The sequence below is a fragment of the Poecile atricapillus genome, chromosome W (genome assembly GCF_030490865.1).
Source record: "Poecile atricapillus isolate bPoeAtr1 chromosome W, bPoeAtr1.hap1, whole genome shotgun sequence".
NCBI classification, from domain to species: domain Eukaryota; kingdom Metazoa; phylum Chordata; class Aves; order Passeriformes; family Paridae; genus Poecile; species Poecile atricapillus.
The window spans coordinates 18,754,670-18,772,794 of NC_081288.1; the positions used below are offsets into that span (position 1 = coordinate 18,754,670).

Here is an 18,125-nt window from a genome sequence, read left to right on the forward strand (position 1 = left end):
CCCGCCCGCCCGCCGCCGGCTGGGGGAACGCGCCGGGGCGGGGGCGAGCGCGCGGCTCCGCAGCCCGGGGCAGCGGCGGGGGCAGGGTCCGGCAGCGGGGCGGCGGACGGACCGACGGACAGACAGACCGACGGGCCGGCGGGGGTGCCTGCGGCCGCCATGGAGGTGTGCGAGAGCGGCGGGGAGCAGCCGCCGCTGCTGCACTGGGACCGCAAGCTGAGCGAGCTGTGCGAGCCCGCGGACCCCGACACGCTGCTGAGCCGCACGGTGAGGAGCGGCGGGGGCGGGCGGCGGCTCCTGGCGGCGCCGGGAGGCCGGGGGTGGGATGGCTGAGACGCCGCCGTGGGCGGCCCCGTTTCGGGGGCCGTGGCGGGGTTCCCCGGGCTCCCCGTGGGGCGGGGGTGTCCCGGCGGGAGCCGGGGTCGGCACCGGGCCGGTTTGGCCAACAGGTGACTGCCGCCGCTCCGGGGCTGCTCCCCGAGGGCCTTGGGGCCCCCTGTGCGCCGGGGGGGTCTCCACTCCCTCCCTTCCGAGCCTGGCAGCGGCTCTCGGTAACCGGGGTCCCGCAGCCCCTGCTCCGGCCGGCGCCGCTGCCCCCGCCCGGCCGGGGCTCCCTCTGCGCTGCCACTTGTCCCGGGCGAGCGCTCAGGAGTCGCCGGCCGTGTCTTCTTCTTCCTCAAGACGAGACTGTCCCGACTCCGTCCCACTCCCCAAGCGCAGGAAGTGACACAAGTTTCCATGTTTTTGTTGTTTATTTTTTGGCTGGAAGCCCCGTATTTTGTTTTGCGCAGAACGCGTGGTTAGGACAGTTCCGAGGAAACGTGTCTTGTTATCTGTGCCCTGTTGGCTCCCTGTCACTCAGGAGGCTCCTCGTAAGCACAGCGATGCTGCCCTGTGGGTGCAAATTCCGGCTGTGCCGGGCGCCTCGGGACAGCAGCAGCAGCAGCACGGGGGACTGCCGCAGCCCGCTGCCGCTGCGAGGCCCGGGCAGCCACGCTCGCTGTGCTTGTCGAGCACGTGTTTGAGAGCCAGAGGAACGTGGTGGTGGCCACTGGGATGTGGCAGTGCCCCAGGGATGGAGCTGGGCAGGGGCTCCGCGCTTCTTCCTTGCCCCCAAGAGGTGCAGTAGAGCCCCGGAGTGAGGCGCCCAGCTCTTCGTGCGAGCAGCGGTGATCCCACAGCCGCTGCTCCTGCGCCGCTCCTGGCGTTAGTCTTGGAAGGCAAACGAGGAAAATCTTATTTGTTGTGTGTGGTATGTGGTCGTCTTACTGATCCGGGATCGTGTCCGTCACAAGCTCCGAGCCTCGTTCCAGCAGGAAGCGAGCCTGCTGCACGCGTGACGGTCTTTAAACAGTGTTTGGCTCCTTTGTCTTTGGAAGTCTTGGCCTTTATTGCACAATATGTATCTTCTGGTAGATCCGGGGAAAAGCAATCATGTTATGGTGGCTTGTGTTTTTAAAAGAGTCAGCAGGACCACTCATCAATGGAAAGCTCTTCCTTCAAACAGCTGTTTTCTTATGGGTTTGTTTTGTTTTGTTTTTCCTTTATCAACAAGAATATTTTGAACTAAATGAGAGGCTCTCTGGAGAGTGTTCCCCTTCATATTTTACGGTTGTGTTGGCACACTTCCTCTTGCTCTGTTTGGATCGTTGTGATGAGAATGGAGTTGCCACTCCTGTTTTCTTACTCAGTGTTCTCATATCTTCTTTATTTAGTGCCTGGAAGGAGATCTTGCACTTGGGTTAGAACTTGTGGCTGCAGTGACATGGATATGTGTCTTTTCTGCCCTATTTCAAGGAGCCTGAGAATTGAGATGAAGTGTGTCTTGATAAAGAAAACATCCTGTTTGTCTGGTGGATGGAAATGGGATGCTTTTCCCTCTTCTGTTTTCAGGTTTTATTGGGGATTTTCAGCTTCAAATGCTATGATGATGAGCGTTTTGTAAGGGGCAGTGCATAGCTGGATCTGCAAAATCTTGGGCAGTGATGACCTTTTTTAGGAGCAACACTGACATTGATTTGTTTGTGTTCTTTTGCTGATTGGGTCTTCATGGGAGTTTAAGATTTCTTCAGAGACCCTCTCGAAGCCAAATAAAAAGTGTGAAATAAATTCCTTTTTTTGGTTGTTCTTGGAATTCTTCTGACAGAAGTTTCAGAAAAAAGAGCCCAACTAAATGCTGTAGAGTAGGTATAGTGAGGTATTGCAATCTTTAAAGAAGAAAAGAATGTGTATGAAATTAACATTCTTTAGAGTGAAAAAAACCCACACTTCTGCCTGTTGAACTTGTTCTTTTGTGAATGTGTCCTGCCATGTGGAGGAAAATACTGTGCTTGATACCATGAAACACAAGGTCTCTATTTACCTCTGGCCAAAACTTCATAGAATAATCTGAAATACCCAAAACAAATAAACAAGCTCTCTGGATGAAACATCTGTTCTTCTCCTGGGTTATGCTTTCCATCTGGGAGGACTGTTTTGACCCAGTTACTCTGCTGTTTGTAAACTTACTGCAGGGTCTTTCTGGAAAGACTGGATGATGAGGAGACCCGTCTCGTGCTCCCTCTGCAGGAGTGCCCATGCCCTGTGCTGTCACCCTCACAGCCAAGGAACACATGTCCTACAGCATCTTCTAGTCTTCACACACCCCTGAGGTGCCCTGTAGCTGGAAGTGCAGGTCTGCACATCCAGGGAAACCGTGGGCTTGGGAAAGGTCTCTGGGACAGTCATGCAGCCCTGGGAGCGTGAGCTGGACTGGCAGGGGAGGAAGGAGAAGATGGTGATGACTGAGGGCAGAGCTCACGAGCGGGAAGAAGGATCAGTGTCATTCCACAGTCAGACCTGTGAATATAGACTGAGGGTGAGAATTGCGTGCCAGCTGCCTTTTGTGTATTTTGAGTTAAAAATTAACCTTTCTACGACCAAAAAGGCTGTTCCTGGCTCTTGTTGATTTGATGCTAGTAGACAAGTGTGAAAGTATGCATACACCTAAAAACTTGACCTCTATTTTAAACTGTTCCAGCCTGCCTTAATTACCAGGGCTGAAATCCAACCTCCTGGGGATTTACATTTCTTTTTAACAGCTGATGATTTCACCAGTGCCTGGAGCTGTGTGAGGAGCCGTTCCCTCACCCCACTGGTACTGTCAGTGATATCATCGGCTCTACCTGGAGAAAGTGGGGCCTCGAGGAGCTCAGCTCTGCTATTGGCAGGCAGCAGTCCTGGAGGTGTCTTGTTGAAGTCCTCACAGTGCTCACCTGGAGGCCAGATAGCTTTATAGCAGTTGTTTTTCCAGCGTGGTTTAGTTTCCCATGAAAGCAAAGGCTGAAAGGTTTCCCAGAGGTGTGTTCATGGTACGTGTCATGTGTTTGCATTATATAATCTTCATCTGTGCCGTAGCTTGCTGTGACTGTGTTGGCAGTGCCATGTGCTGGCACGGTGCAAGGCAGTGTTGTTGTTATTATTATAAATATTACTATTGTTATTCTATGCTTTTTCCTGGTGGTCGGACAGAAGGGAAACACAACACCTGCCACTGCCCAAGGGGAGCAGGAGCACAGCCAGGTGGCAAAACCTCCCGCTTCTTGCTGCTGCTGTTACTTTCCATAACACACAGGTGGGCTTGAAGTGGGAGAGCTCTGCTGTTGGCCGTGGGGCTCTGCTGGAATTGATCTGTGGTTGGACGTGGCCCAGCTGGGACCGTGTCTTCTGTGACAAGTGCCAGATCTGATGCAGATGGATAAGTCTGACAAACATGCTGTGAAATGCCAAGTACCTGTCCCATTGCTGGATGGGGGCTGAAAGAAAGACAGGTGGTTCTGAGGAGCCTTTGACATTCAAAAACCTTTGACTCCTTTTGTAATACTGAGGAGGAAGTTTTAGTGCCCCCCATTTTCATGTTTTTTTTAGTCCTTTGGCTGCTGCTTCCAGATGGTAGCAAAATGCAGCTGAATGCAAGCATGGATGTGATCTCGGCATGGAACATGTAGAACTGCAGCTGCCCTACAGGTGTGGGGGGACAGCAGCTGCCTTAGATATTTAGGATTAAATTCCTAGATGTCATGTCCTGGGTGTCTGGATGAATGGTTAACTGGAAGGTTACCTTCAAATGCCAAGTAGCCCAAATGGTTTATTCGTTAAAGAGCGTGATTATTGAACTTGGAACTCATGAAAAAATTGGAATTAGTGAAATGTCACATTGCTGCTGCTGTTGTCTGAGTGGTGTTTGAGCCCTGTGATCCTGTTTCCATGTTTCTGGCGATGCTGTGTGCGGCTCAGCCCTGGGACAGGGGTGTAGCGTAGGTTGGAGTGAGAGAAGGAAGCTTCCCAGGCTGCAGCTACCAAGTTTCTGTCTCCCTGTGAAAGCAAAACCAAAGGTGAAGGTTAATGGTCGGGGTTGTGATTGTCATCTAAGATGAGCTCGGGAAACTCTGTGCTGGCCTTCTTTCCTCCCCATTGCAAACCTCGGAACCTCAGCAGCGCTCGCCTGGTGATTCATTTCCTCTGCCACAAAAACGATGGTTGCTGTTACTTTGTGTTTCTAATGACTTCTGCAGGAAAGCTGCTTCTGGATGAGCTGCCAGGGAGTGCCTCGAGCTTTTGGAGTATGGCAGTCGTTATTGTAATGGATGGCAGCGCTTGATTTTTACAGCCTGTGTGTATTTAATTGAGAGCTGTGGTTACTGCAGCGGGTGGGGATGGGGAGCTGGCTCTTACTGTGGGGTGGCTGCATGTAGCTCTCTGGTGTCAGTATAGTTGGATCCAATTTTTGTTTCATTTTGGTAGGGGGAGAGCTACTTCATTTATTTGCACATGGGGTTTGGTCTGTTGCCCACAAGCCATAAAGCTGAAATCTCTCATTCTTTCTTCTCTATACACCTGCAGCTGACTTTATGTAAAATATTTGTACAGTCAGTACTTGCAAAGATTTTTCCAACATTTCCAGTAAAGAGGGGAAATGAGAAAGCGAGATTTTAAAGTAGTTGTGTACAGAGCTCATACAAGGCAGCAGTGTTAAATTTTGTCCATGACTTTCCATATCAATAAAAAAGTCAACATCACAACTGCTGAACAGTAAAATTAGTTGTTCCCAGTGCCTTGCACTGAAAACCATTTCTCCTCCTCATTTTCTTCCCAAATTTAAATAAGAAACCTATTCCAGTTTGCTGAGAGACATGTCACATACTTGTAATGGGTCTAACTGATCTACAGTTCCTCTAAAAGCTGAGATAAACACGAGTAGGAGACCATGAAACTTTACCCTGCTGTTTTCTGACAGTTAAAATTAGAAAAATAGGGGTATTGAGTTGCTGGCTGTAACTGTATAAGAAGTGCTTGATCTGCAGTGAAGACAGGAGCTGGAAAAATTGTTAGTCTTTCCTGGGACTGACTTTGAAGCGTGGTAGATAAGAATGAGCCAGAATTTGATGTACAAACCCACTATTTATTCTTTTTCCTAATGGATGTGGCTGATGTGTGCTGTCCTCTGTAAATGTTTCCTTTGGAAAGCCAGTCCTTACACATGGAGCAGGCTGTGCACGATAGCAGGGGTAAAGGAATTTCACTTCTGGTGTTGCCAGACAGGGCTTTCCTGTGTCTGGAGCTGTTCAACTTATCTACAGGGCTGGTGGGAACTCGTGCTCTTTGCTGGTCTTTGTAATGTGAAGGGTCCCTTCTTAGCTAGGGCTAAGTGAGTTTCCCCTGTCCTGGGACGGGGACCAGGTTTTTGTTAAAGCAGTCTTGCTTTTTTAGGATTATCTGTGTCTGTAGAGGAGGCCAGTGTGTGCTGTGCCTTGCTGGCTACTCCTTCCTCCAAAGAGCTGGGAGCTCAGTGTCACTGTGGGCTCATTTTCTCTTGGTCCCTCAGCTCACAAGGTCCCTGTGAGTTACCTCCCTGTGTAGCTGTGAAGACACAGTGCTTTGAAAGTAGCCCCCTGTCTCTGATCAGGCAGATTTTCTTACTGCCTTTGCACTTGCAGATAGGTGCTGCTTTTTTGTATCCTAATGTTGGTTATCAGGCCTTGCTGTCCTTAGTCAGTACACCTTCCTCCCTGCATTCCCAAAAAGTGGTTTTCCAGTCACTTCATAATCTGTCATCTGTATCCTCTGTCTTAGGCTGCTCCTCTCCCTTTTGGAGAAGGATCATTTTGTGGGTGAGATGTTAGCAATTACTGATGTGTGAAATTGCTATCAGACAGTGTCTGACCTGGCTCAATGGCATTTGTCACAGCCTGTCTTGGCAGCTGACCCTGAGCTTACAAGGTCTCCCCTTTAACTCCTCTGATTCCCTAGAGCATCTTGTCTTTTTCCAAGACAAATAGGTTCCTGGTGAGTCTCTGAGGGCTGCTCTCACAGCAGAGCTCTTAGTCTGTATTTTCAGGAGGGCACATTCTTTTGTGCTGTTGCTCCCTATTTGTCTCTCTCTGAATCATGGAGATGCCTTCTGACTGTGTTTTTTTTGTGGGTGACAAGACCTGACAGTGCAGTTCTGCACCTGGATGTAACCACAGGCTGCTGTGGCAGCTGCCTGGGAGCCCATCCAGTTTTAAAATTACTTTTTTTGCCAGAAATTAGCTTTCAGGGATATCAGTTCCCTGACATATCTTGCCCTGTAGCAGCCCATGTACTGACATGAAGGGGCACGTAGGAATATTTGGCTGGGGAAGGGGTAGTGGAACTGCATTTTGAGCTAAAGGAATGTGCAGTGGGAATGGTCAGAGTAGATTTATGAGATGTGCTTAGATGCAAGCCTGATGTTCATGTGTGTATTTATTTGATACCAGAAGATAATTATTTGGATGTCACTGGAAAGAACAGGGTTTGCCTGGAAGAGGTATTTGTTCAAGGGTCTGTAGGAAAAAGGGTTGTTTGAGAAGGATGTGGGTATGTAGCAGAAAAAGAGACAGACCTGATGTTCAAGGAAGCACTGATGTTGGATTGGTGCATGGCCCCACCACCCCATCATGATATCAAGTGCTGGTGAAAAGTGGAGGCTGCCTTGGATGCTAAATTATTTTTCTTTCATAAAAGCCAAAGGAGTGACTTGCAAAGAATAAGCTTGGCTTAAGGGCCACAATTTTGCTGGCAAATATGTTGCCCTTTCACCTCACTGAAGTAAAAGGCAGTAGAGAAGACAGGTGAAAAATGGTGGGGTTTAACAAGGCATAGCTGAGGTGCACATTCAGTCTGAGATGCTGAGCTTTTCAGAGCAGGGTCTTTTTCCTCATTCTCTCTGCCTGTGAGCTGACAGACTCAGATCACAACTGCAGAGAAGAAAGTCCCTGGACTGAGTGCTAAATGTGTGCAGGAAGGATAGACATACTCTACCAAATAATGAGCATTCCCTCTCCTGAGAGTGAGTGGGGAAGCAGAGAAGGCAATGTAAGAAAATAAAGTGTGGTTAAATGGGACCTTAATTACTAGAGTTGTCCCCATAGGTGCCATCCATCCAAATGTGGAGCTGAGTGCTGCCAGTGACCTCTCTGTGCCTTCTCTGTGTCTTGGAAACTACTACCTTCTATTTGTTTTGCCATCTGCTTCTAACTGGCTTTCAATCTTCTGTATGTGAGCTGGCTCCACTGTGGTGACAGGCAAAAATTTAATGGAAAAACGTGGCACCCACTTCATCTCTCTCCTCTATGCCAAAGAAAAACATTCCTGTGCAGCTGTGCCGGGGCTGACTTTGTCCTTTCATGCAATCTGTCAGTCATTTGGGGTGCGAAATAGAGACCAGGCTGCTCTAGTAACCTCTTAGGGAGCTTTGGGTGTCTTAAGGAGTTTAAAGGCCTCCTTCACTGCCAATCTGAATGTGTCCTGAGCAGCAGTTCAGGGCGGAATTTGATGGAGGCTCCTCTCCTGTAGTGTAGGGGCAAAGAGCAATATTCCTGATGGGCTTTAGTGGCTCACCTGGAGCTGGGCTCACTGCACTCCTGCAGCTCTGCTGGGATGAGCCCAGGCTGTTTGGTGACCCTGCAGCGCTCATCTCCAAGCTCTCGCTGCAGCTGCAGATGCTGGCAGAGGTAAGGAGCATGGGTTTTTGGGTGAGATGGGCTGATCTCCAGCAGACAGGAGGAAAGTTATTTGCCCTTGTTCTGCACCAAAGATGTTGAGTGTTGCCCCTGATTTTGGATATGAGCAGAGTCCTCAGCTGTGGCAAAATTGTTTGAAGCACGTGGTGGCTTGTGAAGTAAGAGAAGCAACTTTCAGTTGCTCTGCTTAGGAGTACCCAGTTTAATTTCTCTTTTCCAAAGCTTGCACGCTGTGATGTGAAGGTCTGTAGAAAAGAGTGGAAAAAGTTAGGCTCTTCACACCACAGCATGGCAGGACGGTGAGAGGAAATGGACATCAGCAGAAGTGAGAGAGGTTCAGACTGGTAAGGAAAAAGGGCCTCACAGTGAGGATAACAGCACTAGAGAGAGCTGCCCAGGGAGACTGCACCACCTCTTTCCTTGGAAGTTTTTAAGACCTGACTGGCTAAAGCCCTGAGTAAGCTGGTCTTAGCTTAGTGTTGGCCCTGTTTGGGCAGAAGACTGGGCTAGAGACGACCTGAGCCCCCTTCCAGCTGGAGCTGTGCTGTGTTTCCTTTCACAGCAGTCTGGACTTGAGGCACTGACCTGCTCAGATTGAGATAGGGCACTGCTGGGCAGCAGACTGGTTTGTTTCAATGCTGTTTGTCTGTGCTACCTCATACCTGTGTTATTTCCTTTTTATGGATAACCCTGAATCTATGGGTGTGGGAAGAGACCACCTCATGGATTAGCTCATGTGAGTAGCATAGGGAAGGTTTTCTAGACCTAAAACCTGAAAAACACCCAACAAAAAAAAACCCCAAAACTCCAATCTTTGTATACCAAGCAGATCTCCGTTCTTCATCCCTACAGCAAATTCTGTGCGCAAGATAATGCTTATCCCAAGGCTGCTTTTTTTCCCAGTCTTCTGTAGTTTCTTTTGTTGGCTTTAGTGCCAACAAATCTGTCTGCAATATTTTGGTTTTGTGGGGGTTATCTGAAGACATTTGTGTTCTCATTTACGGAGCTGCTGTTACCCACAGGAGAGATTTGTGTATGGGTAGAACCAAAACACAGGAGCAGCAGAGAACTGATCTCTCCTGGATTTTGTCTCCACTGCTGAAGCAGTGATGGCACAGCTGCCTTAGAAAGCCTGTGATGTTATGGACAGGATGCCTTTGGGGTGCCAGGACTAAGAACTTAGATCTAAGACTGCAGTATTTCTTGCAGCCAGACACCTGGCTTTCTGGGATCTGTCCTGGCTAGCAAGGGATGAAGACTAAAGGAAAATATGATGTCTGAAGTCTCCACTTTCATAACTCCTAATACGAAGCAGTGGCTGACTTTCTGCAAAACATCTGTCTTTCTCATCATGGGCGTAACTGGCCTCGTCATCAGCGCTGATGGTATGTCTTGTTTGAGCTCCTTGGAGCTGCAGCTCCCTTTCCCTCCTCCTCTGTGCCTCCCCCCCGCACAGCTGGCTGTGTGACTCAGGCCTGGGAGTGGTGTGGGGTTTCAGGCAGGCTGGTAAGATGTACTTTTTAGAAAAAGGGCATAAAGCAGAAGGGGAAGGGTTCTTTTCAGAGAAAGAAAAGCAAACTGGCACTGCCTACATATGGCTCCAGTGCCTTGCTCCTTGGTGAAATGCTGCAGGGACTGAGGGCTCTCTGGGGATGTCCATTATGGCTGGCTGTGAGCCATCTGCCCTTCCTCTCGCTGGGAAGCATTTCCCCCTTGCCTCTGCAGATGGATGCCTGTGTGTCTGGCTGAGCCCTTCCCTCACTGCACTCTGGAGGGGCTGAACCACTGGGAGAGGGCAAGAGCCGGCAGCTGCAGGAGGGCTCCAGATGTGCGTGGGTGCTGCTCCCTCGGGATCCCCAGCCGGCTCTCTCTGCCAGCTGCTGGAAGGCACCGCTCAGGCGTGACTCCCTGCAGGAGCAGGCATGGCAGGAATGAGTTCTGGCACAATTTTTAAGGCATGAGCTTTCTGGATGCAAAATTTGTCTCCTCCTCCAGCTTTAGTGCTTTTTCAATTCAGCTCGTTTGCTCGTCATGGCTTTCAGTGGGTGCTGTTGCTTGCCAGAAGGACTAAAAGAGAAAAAGTAGTATTTTGTACTTGTCCAGGGTGACTTGTGACTTCTCACTTGGGTGTCCTAATTCAGAGCAAAATTTCAGCTAAATTTCCATCAGAAAAGGGCTTTGGAGAGTCTGCCCTTTGACTTGGGAATGTATCCCTATTGCCATTGCTTCTTTATTGGGATGTTAGAAATATGTTAGAAAAACCACAGGGAAAAGATGAACTTAATTTATGTTGTTGGTTTTTTTTTCAACTACAAACACTGCAAGATCTGCAAGATCAAAATGAATACAAAAAGTGCCGCTGACTTTCAAAATTGTGCAGTTAAAACCTTGATTACTTTTCTAAAAAGTTTAAAGGCATTTCATGTCCAGAACATCTTTTTTTAGCTTTACTGAAAAAGAGCCTTGACTGGGACAGCTTGCTGGCAAGATTAGTTGGGGATTTTAAAAAGTCCTACCTGGTTTTAAGATGTGGCTTCAGTGCTCAAGAGGAACATTATGTGGTGGCTGGGATGGAGCCACTGCAGCTACGAGGAAATTGTTTCAAATTCACAGGCATTTGAGAGGGAAAAGGAGCTTGGAATTATAAGCAAGAAATGAGAGTCTGCAGAAACTTGCATTGCTGAAGAGGCTTTTGAAGCACTAATTGAGTGCAGAAAGCTGTAAAGTCTAGGTATAAAGGAGCCAGGGCTGTAGCTGGCGATGGCAAATTAATGGTGCCACTACCATTGTGGTGATAAAAGTGTTGAAAAGTATGGTTAGGGGAGATTCTTAAAAATCTGAGTCTTGCAGGTGTCAGTATGTCACAGTTTGGCTGAGGACTTTTCAGTTCTTGACACCTGGATATCTGTAAGAGAGCCTGATTTGGGAGAATTCCGAAAACAGCCGCAAAAGTAAGTGGTTGAAGTATGAGGTTTGTGAGAAATGATTACAAACATTAAATGTGTATTGCTCTGAAGGTGGGCAGGTGTTGGGAGGAGTTTGAGGAAGTGGTGTGATCAGAACAGTTTATATTAAGCTCACAATACTATTCTTGAGGCATCTTTCTCAGTTTCATGTGATGTATGTAATTTACAGTAATAGTACCAGAATAGAGCGTTCTGTGAAAACTTTGATTTCAGCTGTGGTTCTTGTAACACACAGATAATGAATATTTCTGTACTCGCAGCAAGATCCCTTCAGAGCTTTGTGCTTAGATTAAAATTATCGAAAAGGGGATTAGGAATCTTAAGCTATCATTATGCTGTGTCTTTTTTAAACTGCTAATGTCCTCTGGTGTAGTATCTTTTCTCTTTTTGTCCAATCTAATGCTTACAGGTTAGAGAAAGGTAAGAAAGAATCAGTGTGAAATAAAGAGAAGCTGATGATGATCAGCAAAAAATATCCAAGGGGAAAACACAATGTTGGCAAATCGTAAGGTTAGAAAGGAGACTTTTCTAAATGGTGTCGTATGAAAATTAACCACTGTCAGTAATCAGGTTACAAAACATTTTGGAACCAATAATTCTAGATAACTGGAAATCCAGATAGGCTGGAAGGTCCCAGAGGAGAAGTTTGGCTTGTTGACATTGATTTTTGTTGGGTCATGACATCATGAGGAAATAGCTAAAAATATTCAATTAAAGAGTAAAGGGGAGGAAATTGAAACTATTCACTAGAGATCCTGGTACCAAAGATATGTGAAAATACTTGGAATCTTTTAGGATTTCTCAGTTAGAGAGTGCAATAATACAGATAGGATTTAACCCTGGTAGGTAGAATTTAATGGAAAGCAGACAAACCTGGTTTCATTCTTTGAGATGAAAAAAAATGACAGTAAATGGAGACATTTTGCAAGCAATTGGCTATTTATTTAATTGTATTGGTTGAAAGACTTTACCGCAAAGTGTATGGAATTAAAGGACTGACTCAAAGTAGTTGCTAATGAAGAATTAGTGTCAGAGGATAGATTTATTGGGTTCTGCAAAAAGGTACCAGACAGGAGGCTTCTCAAGGTTCTCATGCATGGTCTGGAAACAAAGTTATGTGACTAGGAACAAAAAAAATGTGTCTACCTATGGGACAGTGAATATATATTGGAAATCAAGATTTGGAAGGCATAACAAGAAAAGTGCTAAAATATACTTAAGAAAAATGCTCAATCTTTGAGGCACACCCATGTTCTCTCCTGGCAGTTACATTTCAACAAATTATCAGATCCTATGTAAGTGTGTACCTCATGGAAACGGTGGATTAGGACGGGGAAGATTAGGAAGGTTTCATAGTCCTTTCTAGCTTGAAATGCCATAAAACTTTATTGCTGGGCCTGTTGACTCTGGGTACTTCAAGGCATAACATACATCACATGCATCACAGCATTTGGTCATTTTCCTGAACTGTTGATTTCAGTGAAGTTTGAAGAAGTGCTTTAATTGCTTCAAGCTGTTTTTGAACTGCTTGTGTTTATCATGACACCTCTTGGCACATATTAAGGAAAAAAATGTACAGGGTGTATGGAGAAGGATAAGATTTCTGCTAGAAAAGAGACGTTAGTCCCAAAATACAAGGCCACCTTTATGTATATTCCCTCTTGAAGATGACTACTAAAGGTGGCCTTGTGTTCTCTGAGCCTCCATCTGGGGTAGACTGGTAAAACACACATGGTTGGTGTCAGGGTGCCAAGGGTCTTCAACTCTGTCGAGTGAAAGGCAGAGGAAAAGAAGAAAGCAAAGCAGTTAGGGTGAGGTATGAGGAAAAAGGGAATATGTGAAGATGGGATAAATACCATCCCAGATAAAAAAAGCAAAGTTTGTAGCTTTGATTTTAAAGGTGTAATTAGTGGAAGGTGGTGGTTGGTATGGTTCCAGTTGTACTAATGGTACCAACTTTTGCCCCAGTGTTTAACAGTGGAAGATTGTTCTTGTCCCTCTGTCTCTGTGCATCACACTACAACCCTGTACTTTTCTACACCATCAGCTGAAGAAAGCTTAAAATCCCTTGCCTGTGGCAGGTCTTACCTCATTAATGCCTGTCCAGAACTTCTACAGCATTTTAAGAAGTGTGGAGATCACTGTGCAATCCAGGGTCAGTCTCCTCATAGTTTAGAGGGGAATAATCGTTAATTCTGACATGCATATTGAAACAGAAGGAGGAGAGTGCCTGGGACATTTGGGAAGGGTGAGTAATTTTTCTCCCTTGGCATCTCTGTATTTAGGTGGCTGGCCGACAGGAGATGCTGCTTTAGACTGCTTCCGTGGCATGGCATAACCTTTTGTAGTGGTAATGCTGTTTTGTTTTTTCTCTGGAATATGCTAGAAGCAAAAATATTTTATTCAAGTATAGTATGGACAACAGATGTGTTTTGAAAGTGTCCAGAAGCTGAATTGGAAACATGGCAGTGATCAGGAGAGTACTCGTCTTCTCTAAAGCAGTGTTCCTTCTTTTGGCATGAAGTCCCCGTGTGCCTGTGATGTGATGTGATGGTCTATGGGGGAGTGCTGCTGCACTCGTGGAGTGGCCCCTTCCTGACCTGCTCTGCATGGAGAATGTCTGGCAAGGAATGGAGCTCCTCAGCCTGACGATCCTGTTGGGCTGGTCAGGCTCCACCAGGAGAGGCTGAAGCTACGTGCTGCTGGGAGTCACCTCCGGAGCCTGTGTGGGGATGGAATAAATGAGCAATGCTGGTTGTTCAGCACCAGTTAGTTTGTGGAGCAAGTTCTCCTCCTGTGACTGCCTTTCTCGTGGAAGCCACTGGACAAGACATGCCTGACTTTTCAGAGCACTGCCAGAAGGCTTTTGAGGGGTCTCTCTTGACTTACAGGTCCTCTCTAATTGAGATAATTAAGGCACTTTCCAGCGGGTGTCCCAAAAATCTCAATTCCCACTTCTGCTTAAATATCCAACAAGACGATTTGTTTGAGCCAGGCAGGCTGCATTCCATCAGTTTAGTCCAGCAACAGGAAAAAAATGGGAGTCAGAATTCTGTGGAGGTGATATGGAGTGAGCAAATGCCTGAGATAACCTGGACCAAGTAGGGGTGTGAAGAACTGTGGAGGCAGATGGGGTAAGGAAATGTAATGAGCCGTGTGCAGCCCAGGCTGTGACTTCAGAGGTCTGCACTAGGTACCAAGGAGAAATGGCTGTGCTGGTGCTGGGGAACAGCTCTTTCACCAGCTCAGTTACTGGCACATGCTGCACTGTCTGTGAGCTTTGAGGCAGTGCTGTGACAATCTGAAATGTGTCCATGTGATGCTTTGCTTCAGAGCTCTTGCATTAGGCAGAGATATTTGACACATCTCGGATTGGAGCTGTACCCATACGGGAGCTGATCTTCTCTCTGGACTTTGGAGGGGAGAGGGGCCTGGTTTAGAAGCAGCTCTGAGGTTGCACGTGGCCTGGTGCTGTCTCATAGCAGCAGGGAGGAGGTTGGGTTTTTTTGTCTCTAAACAGATTTTCAGGGATTTCTCTGAAGTACAATGACACAGTTAATGTAACCAGCACATTCACTGTGGTTATTCGCAACACAGGGACACTTAAATCCTCTTTTGTTAGCTTAGCCAGGGACCAAGCAAAGACCTGGTTCCTTCAGCATCCTGTATTTTCCCCTGATTTGGTTTGAGGAGTGGTGCCCGTGGTTGCACCGCTCCTTTGGGCTTCTTGGAATCTCCCTGCAAACGCGCCTTTTCCAGTTAGTGACGCAGCGCTTCAGGAAGCTGAGCCAAGCCAAACAGGGATGTTCCCCACTTGGGGAGTGAGCAGGGAGCCTTAGGACCTTATGGTCAGTGTAACTGCAGGCAGTATATTCAAATATTAACTTCTCAGAGTCTCCTTTTTAGCAAATAGTCTTTGTTTCCTGGTGGTGTTCCTTTGAAAACCAAACAGGAAAATAAGGCTGGGAGGAAGGAGAGGGTTTTTCCATCCTGCTCTGACAGGGAAGAAAAAAAGTAGGTTATAAAATGTCAATTTTTTTGGATAGTTTTATGCGAGGAGCAGCTCTGCCTTCTCCACTGTAGCCTAATGCAAAGTTTCTCACACTGCTGGATGGGCTCTTATCAAAGTGTACAAGTGTAACCACTATGGGGAGTAAAAAGGGTTTACATTATTTTATTGGAAAAGGGTATAGCCAGAGGATCTATTGAGGGGATCCAGGGAAGGGGCAGAGAGATGTAGAAGAGCTGAGAAATGTGTGCTCTTTCAGCCCACTCCTGCCCTAGAAACCATACAGTGTAGGAGGGTGTCACTTCTGCTCCTTACCTTCCTGGTAGGGACTGGTGGTCTTGTGGAGCTCTCATTGTTATGTTTTTGTATGTCTAACCCAGATCTGCCAGCTCCTGCTGAGTCTGTTTTAACTGGAGAACCTCTTCCCTTTCCAGATTAAGCTTTGGAGAGCTCTTCAGGGAGTTCAGACTAAGGGACAGGGCATGGACTGGACAACAGTCAGTTTGACAGAATATGGGAGGAAAAAATAACAAGGAGCTCTCTTAGCTTGAAACTTTAATAATTAAGGACTAGTTGGACTGACCAGGAAGAGATTTAAGAAAGCAGAAACTGTCTGTAATCTTATTTAAGCAAGAGTTATAACTAAAGGAGACTGGGTTCCTTTTATTCTGTATTTCTAGTATATGCATGATGAACCTGTGACTTAGAATATTTATCTGCAGACTGTACTTTTTTTATCTTTCCCTGGCAGACATCATGAAGTTGTGTGTATTGATGCCACTGTGGAAAGCTGGGCCTGCTGGTCAGAGGCACCTCTGGGAAGTCTGGATTGCTTGCTTTGGTCAAAGGCTGACTGATAAAGGGTAGTACAAGCTGGCTCAATCACTTTGGTTTGGATTCTGGCTGGGCTTGGAAGGGTTTAAAGGAGGTTTAAAGACAGGGAAAAAAAAAAAAAAGACAAAATCTGCCTTTACCAGGAAGTGATGCAAACCTCAGAAGATCCAAATTTGATTCCCTTTTCAGCAGGGGAAGGCGTGTATTCAGCCTTAGCAAGAAACTGTCATCTGTCCACTGGTGTGTTTTTCTTGGAGGTGTGCAGTATTTTGGAGACAGTTTTTTTATTTTGGGAAAAGAGTGGGAGTGCACCATCCAGAGCAGAATATATCAGAATGTGGCACTGGCACATTAGCAAAATAATGTTTAACTAATGTAGCTTAAATAACTTGAAGAAATTTAATTGCTCATTAATGCGGTGGGATTTTGCTAGATGGAAGCATATGTGAAGAAGAAAACACGGAAGTGTGAAATATTTTGAAATCTCCTCTTGTATCTGCAGTGCTTAAAATGTGTCTTGATAACTCTGTAAGAATGAAATCATTCCTGTTACGAGTTTTTGATAGTTACCAGCCAGTTCTGATCCCTCAATGATCTTGGGCGACATGGGAAGTGCACTGCTCTGGAATCTGAGATGTACATGGCTTGTCCTGTTCATTAGACTTTGCACAGGTGCTGCCTTGCACAGGAGACACAGATTTGGGATCTTGTGGGAGGGCTGGAGCACCAACAGTGCTTGTCACACTGTGTAAATAGGGAGGGAGGGGTTTGTACCTCTGAGTGGATCTGTGGTGTGGGTGGCTACAGACTCAGCTGCGGGAGGGCGGCTGAGCGAATGTTTTACTGCTGCTGTCACAACTATATATGGGAGACCAGAAAAAAAAAACAAACCAAAAACAACCCACTGCAGTGGCCAGGCCAAAAGAGCTTCAGCTGAATTTTATTTTCCACTTGCTGAAGCATGTCTGGATTGTTTCTGTAGTAAGAAACAAAGTCAGGTACTTCGTGTCTGGTGGATGGCAGCTGGCCCAGAGAGGAGCAGATTGCTTAGTTTGAGGCTGATCTGTTGCTACCATGAAGTACATGGCTACCTAATCTTTTTTGGTGGGATTTGGGAACATCACATGCCAGAAGCAGATGTTCCCTTCAGGAGGAAGGGTTGAATAGTTCTATGTGTGGGCTCTAACAAAAATGTGCTCGGGTTTTGGAGGAAGCAGTGTTGCTAGTGCCCTCCCAGAGCCTGCAGAGGCAGCCCTGCTGGTATAGCCTGCAGGATTATGCTGGTTTATGGTAACTCTGACACTTCCAGCCATTCAGTGACTCAGGGTTGGGGAGAGTAGCCTATGAAGTCTACTTGGCACTTCAATTTTGTTGTTGCAACATTATGAGAGACAGTATGTCCTGGACAGGATGCACTGTAGCCCGAGGCATTTCAGGCTAATCCATGAGATCTTAAGGACAGGGAACCACACAAACCTCACATTCTTCTCTAGGGAAGAGCTGTTCACCCTGGAGATAGTACAGCTACGGAGTGCAAACTTGGACAGGATGTGCAGATCAATCTGCTTTTTTTTCTCGTTCTCTGATCATGGCATGAAAATTTAGTGAAATTGGACTTTAAAGTGCATCTTCATACAAAGAAATTTTATGAAGTCTTTATTGATAGAGCTCAAATTGCTCATTCCATGAATTTAAGAAGAATTCTTGAAGATATCTTTTGTCTCTACCAGTTTTGGTTCTTCCTGATGCTGAAGACAGAGTATCTCTTTTTCAGACTTACACATATGGGGATAGGTACATTTGCAGATCCCTTACAGGAATATTCAAGTTTTTCTTGCATTTTCAATGCAGAATGCTGCTCTAGTTTGAGGAGGTCACTTCTTGCACTACCTTATCTGGAAAATAGATGCTAATGTACCTCACCATGTTTTATGGAATAATTATAGAATATATTGTTGGCAAAGATCTGCTGCAAGAATGTGTGTATTATTTTTTATTTTTTTATGGAAGTGCATTTTTCACTTCAGTGAAGTTCTGTGCACCTGACCTCAGCCAGAATGGTCTAATTGTTGCAATTAAATCACCAAATTCTGTCATTCGTAATACCTGTAAAGGAAGCAGTGCTCTGTGCATGGCAGTGTGATTTAGATGAAGCAGCCTAAACAACCTACATCATAATGTCTAGTTTTACAAAGGCTTGCACACACCAGATGATGCAGGAACAATGCATGATTTTTTATTATGTCACTGTAAGATTCTGTATGGAAACACTGATTTACTTACATGCTTCTA

At 46.4% G+C, this 18,125-nt stretch overlaps 1 protein-coding gene across 2 annotated transcripts in view; it reads left to right on the plus strand.

Moving 5' to 3' along the window:
* Positions 1–18,125, plus strand: part of LOC131591720 (cyclic AMP-responsive element-binding protein 3-like protein 2) — a 74,646-nt gene continuing 56,521 nt past the window's right edge. For both annotated transcript variants that reach the window (XM_058862703.1, XM_058862704.1), the window contains exon 1: positions 1–267. In XM_058862703.1, coding sequence (XP_058718686.1) covers positions 160–267 — 108 coding nt within the window. In that variant the 5' untranslated portion in view covers positions 1–159. The remainder of the gene's footprint in view (positions 268–18,125) is intronic.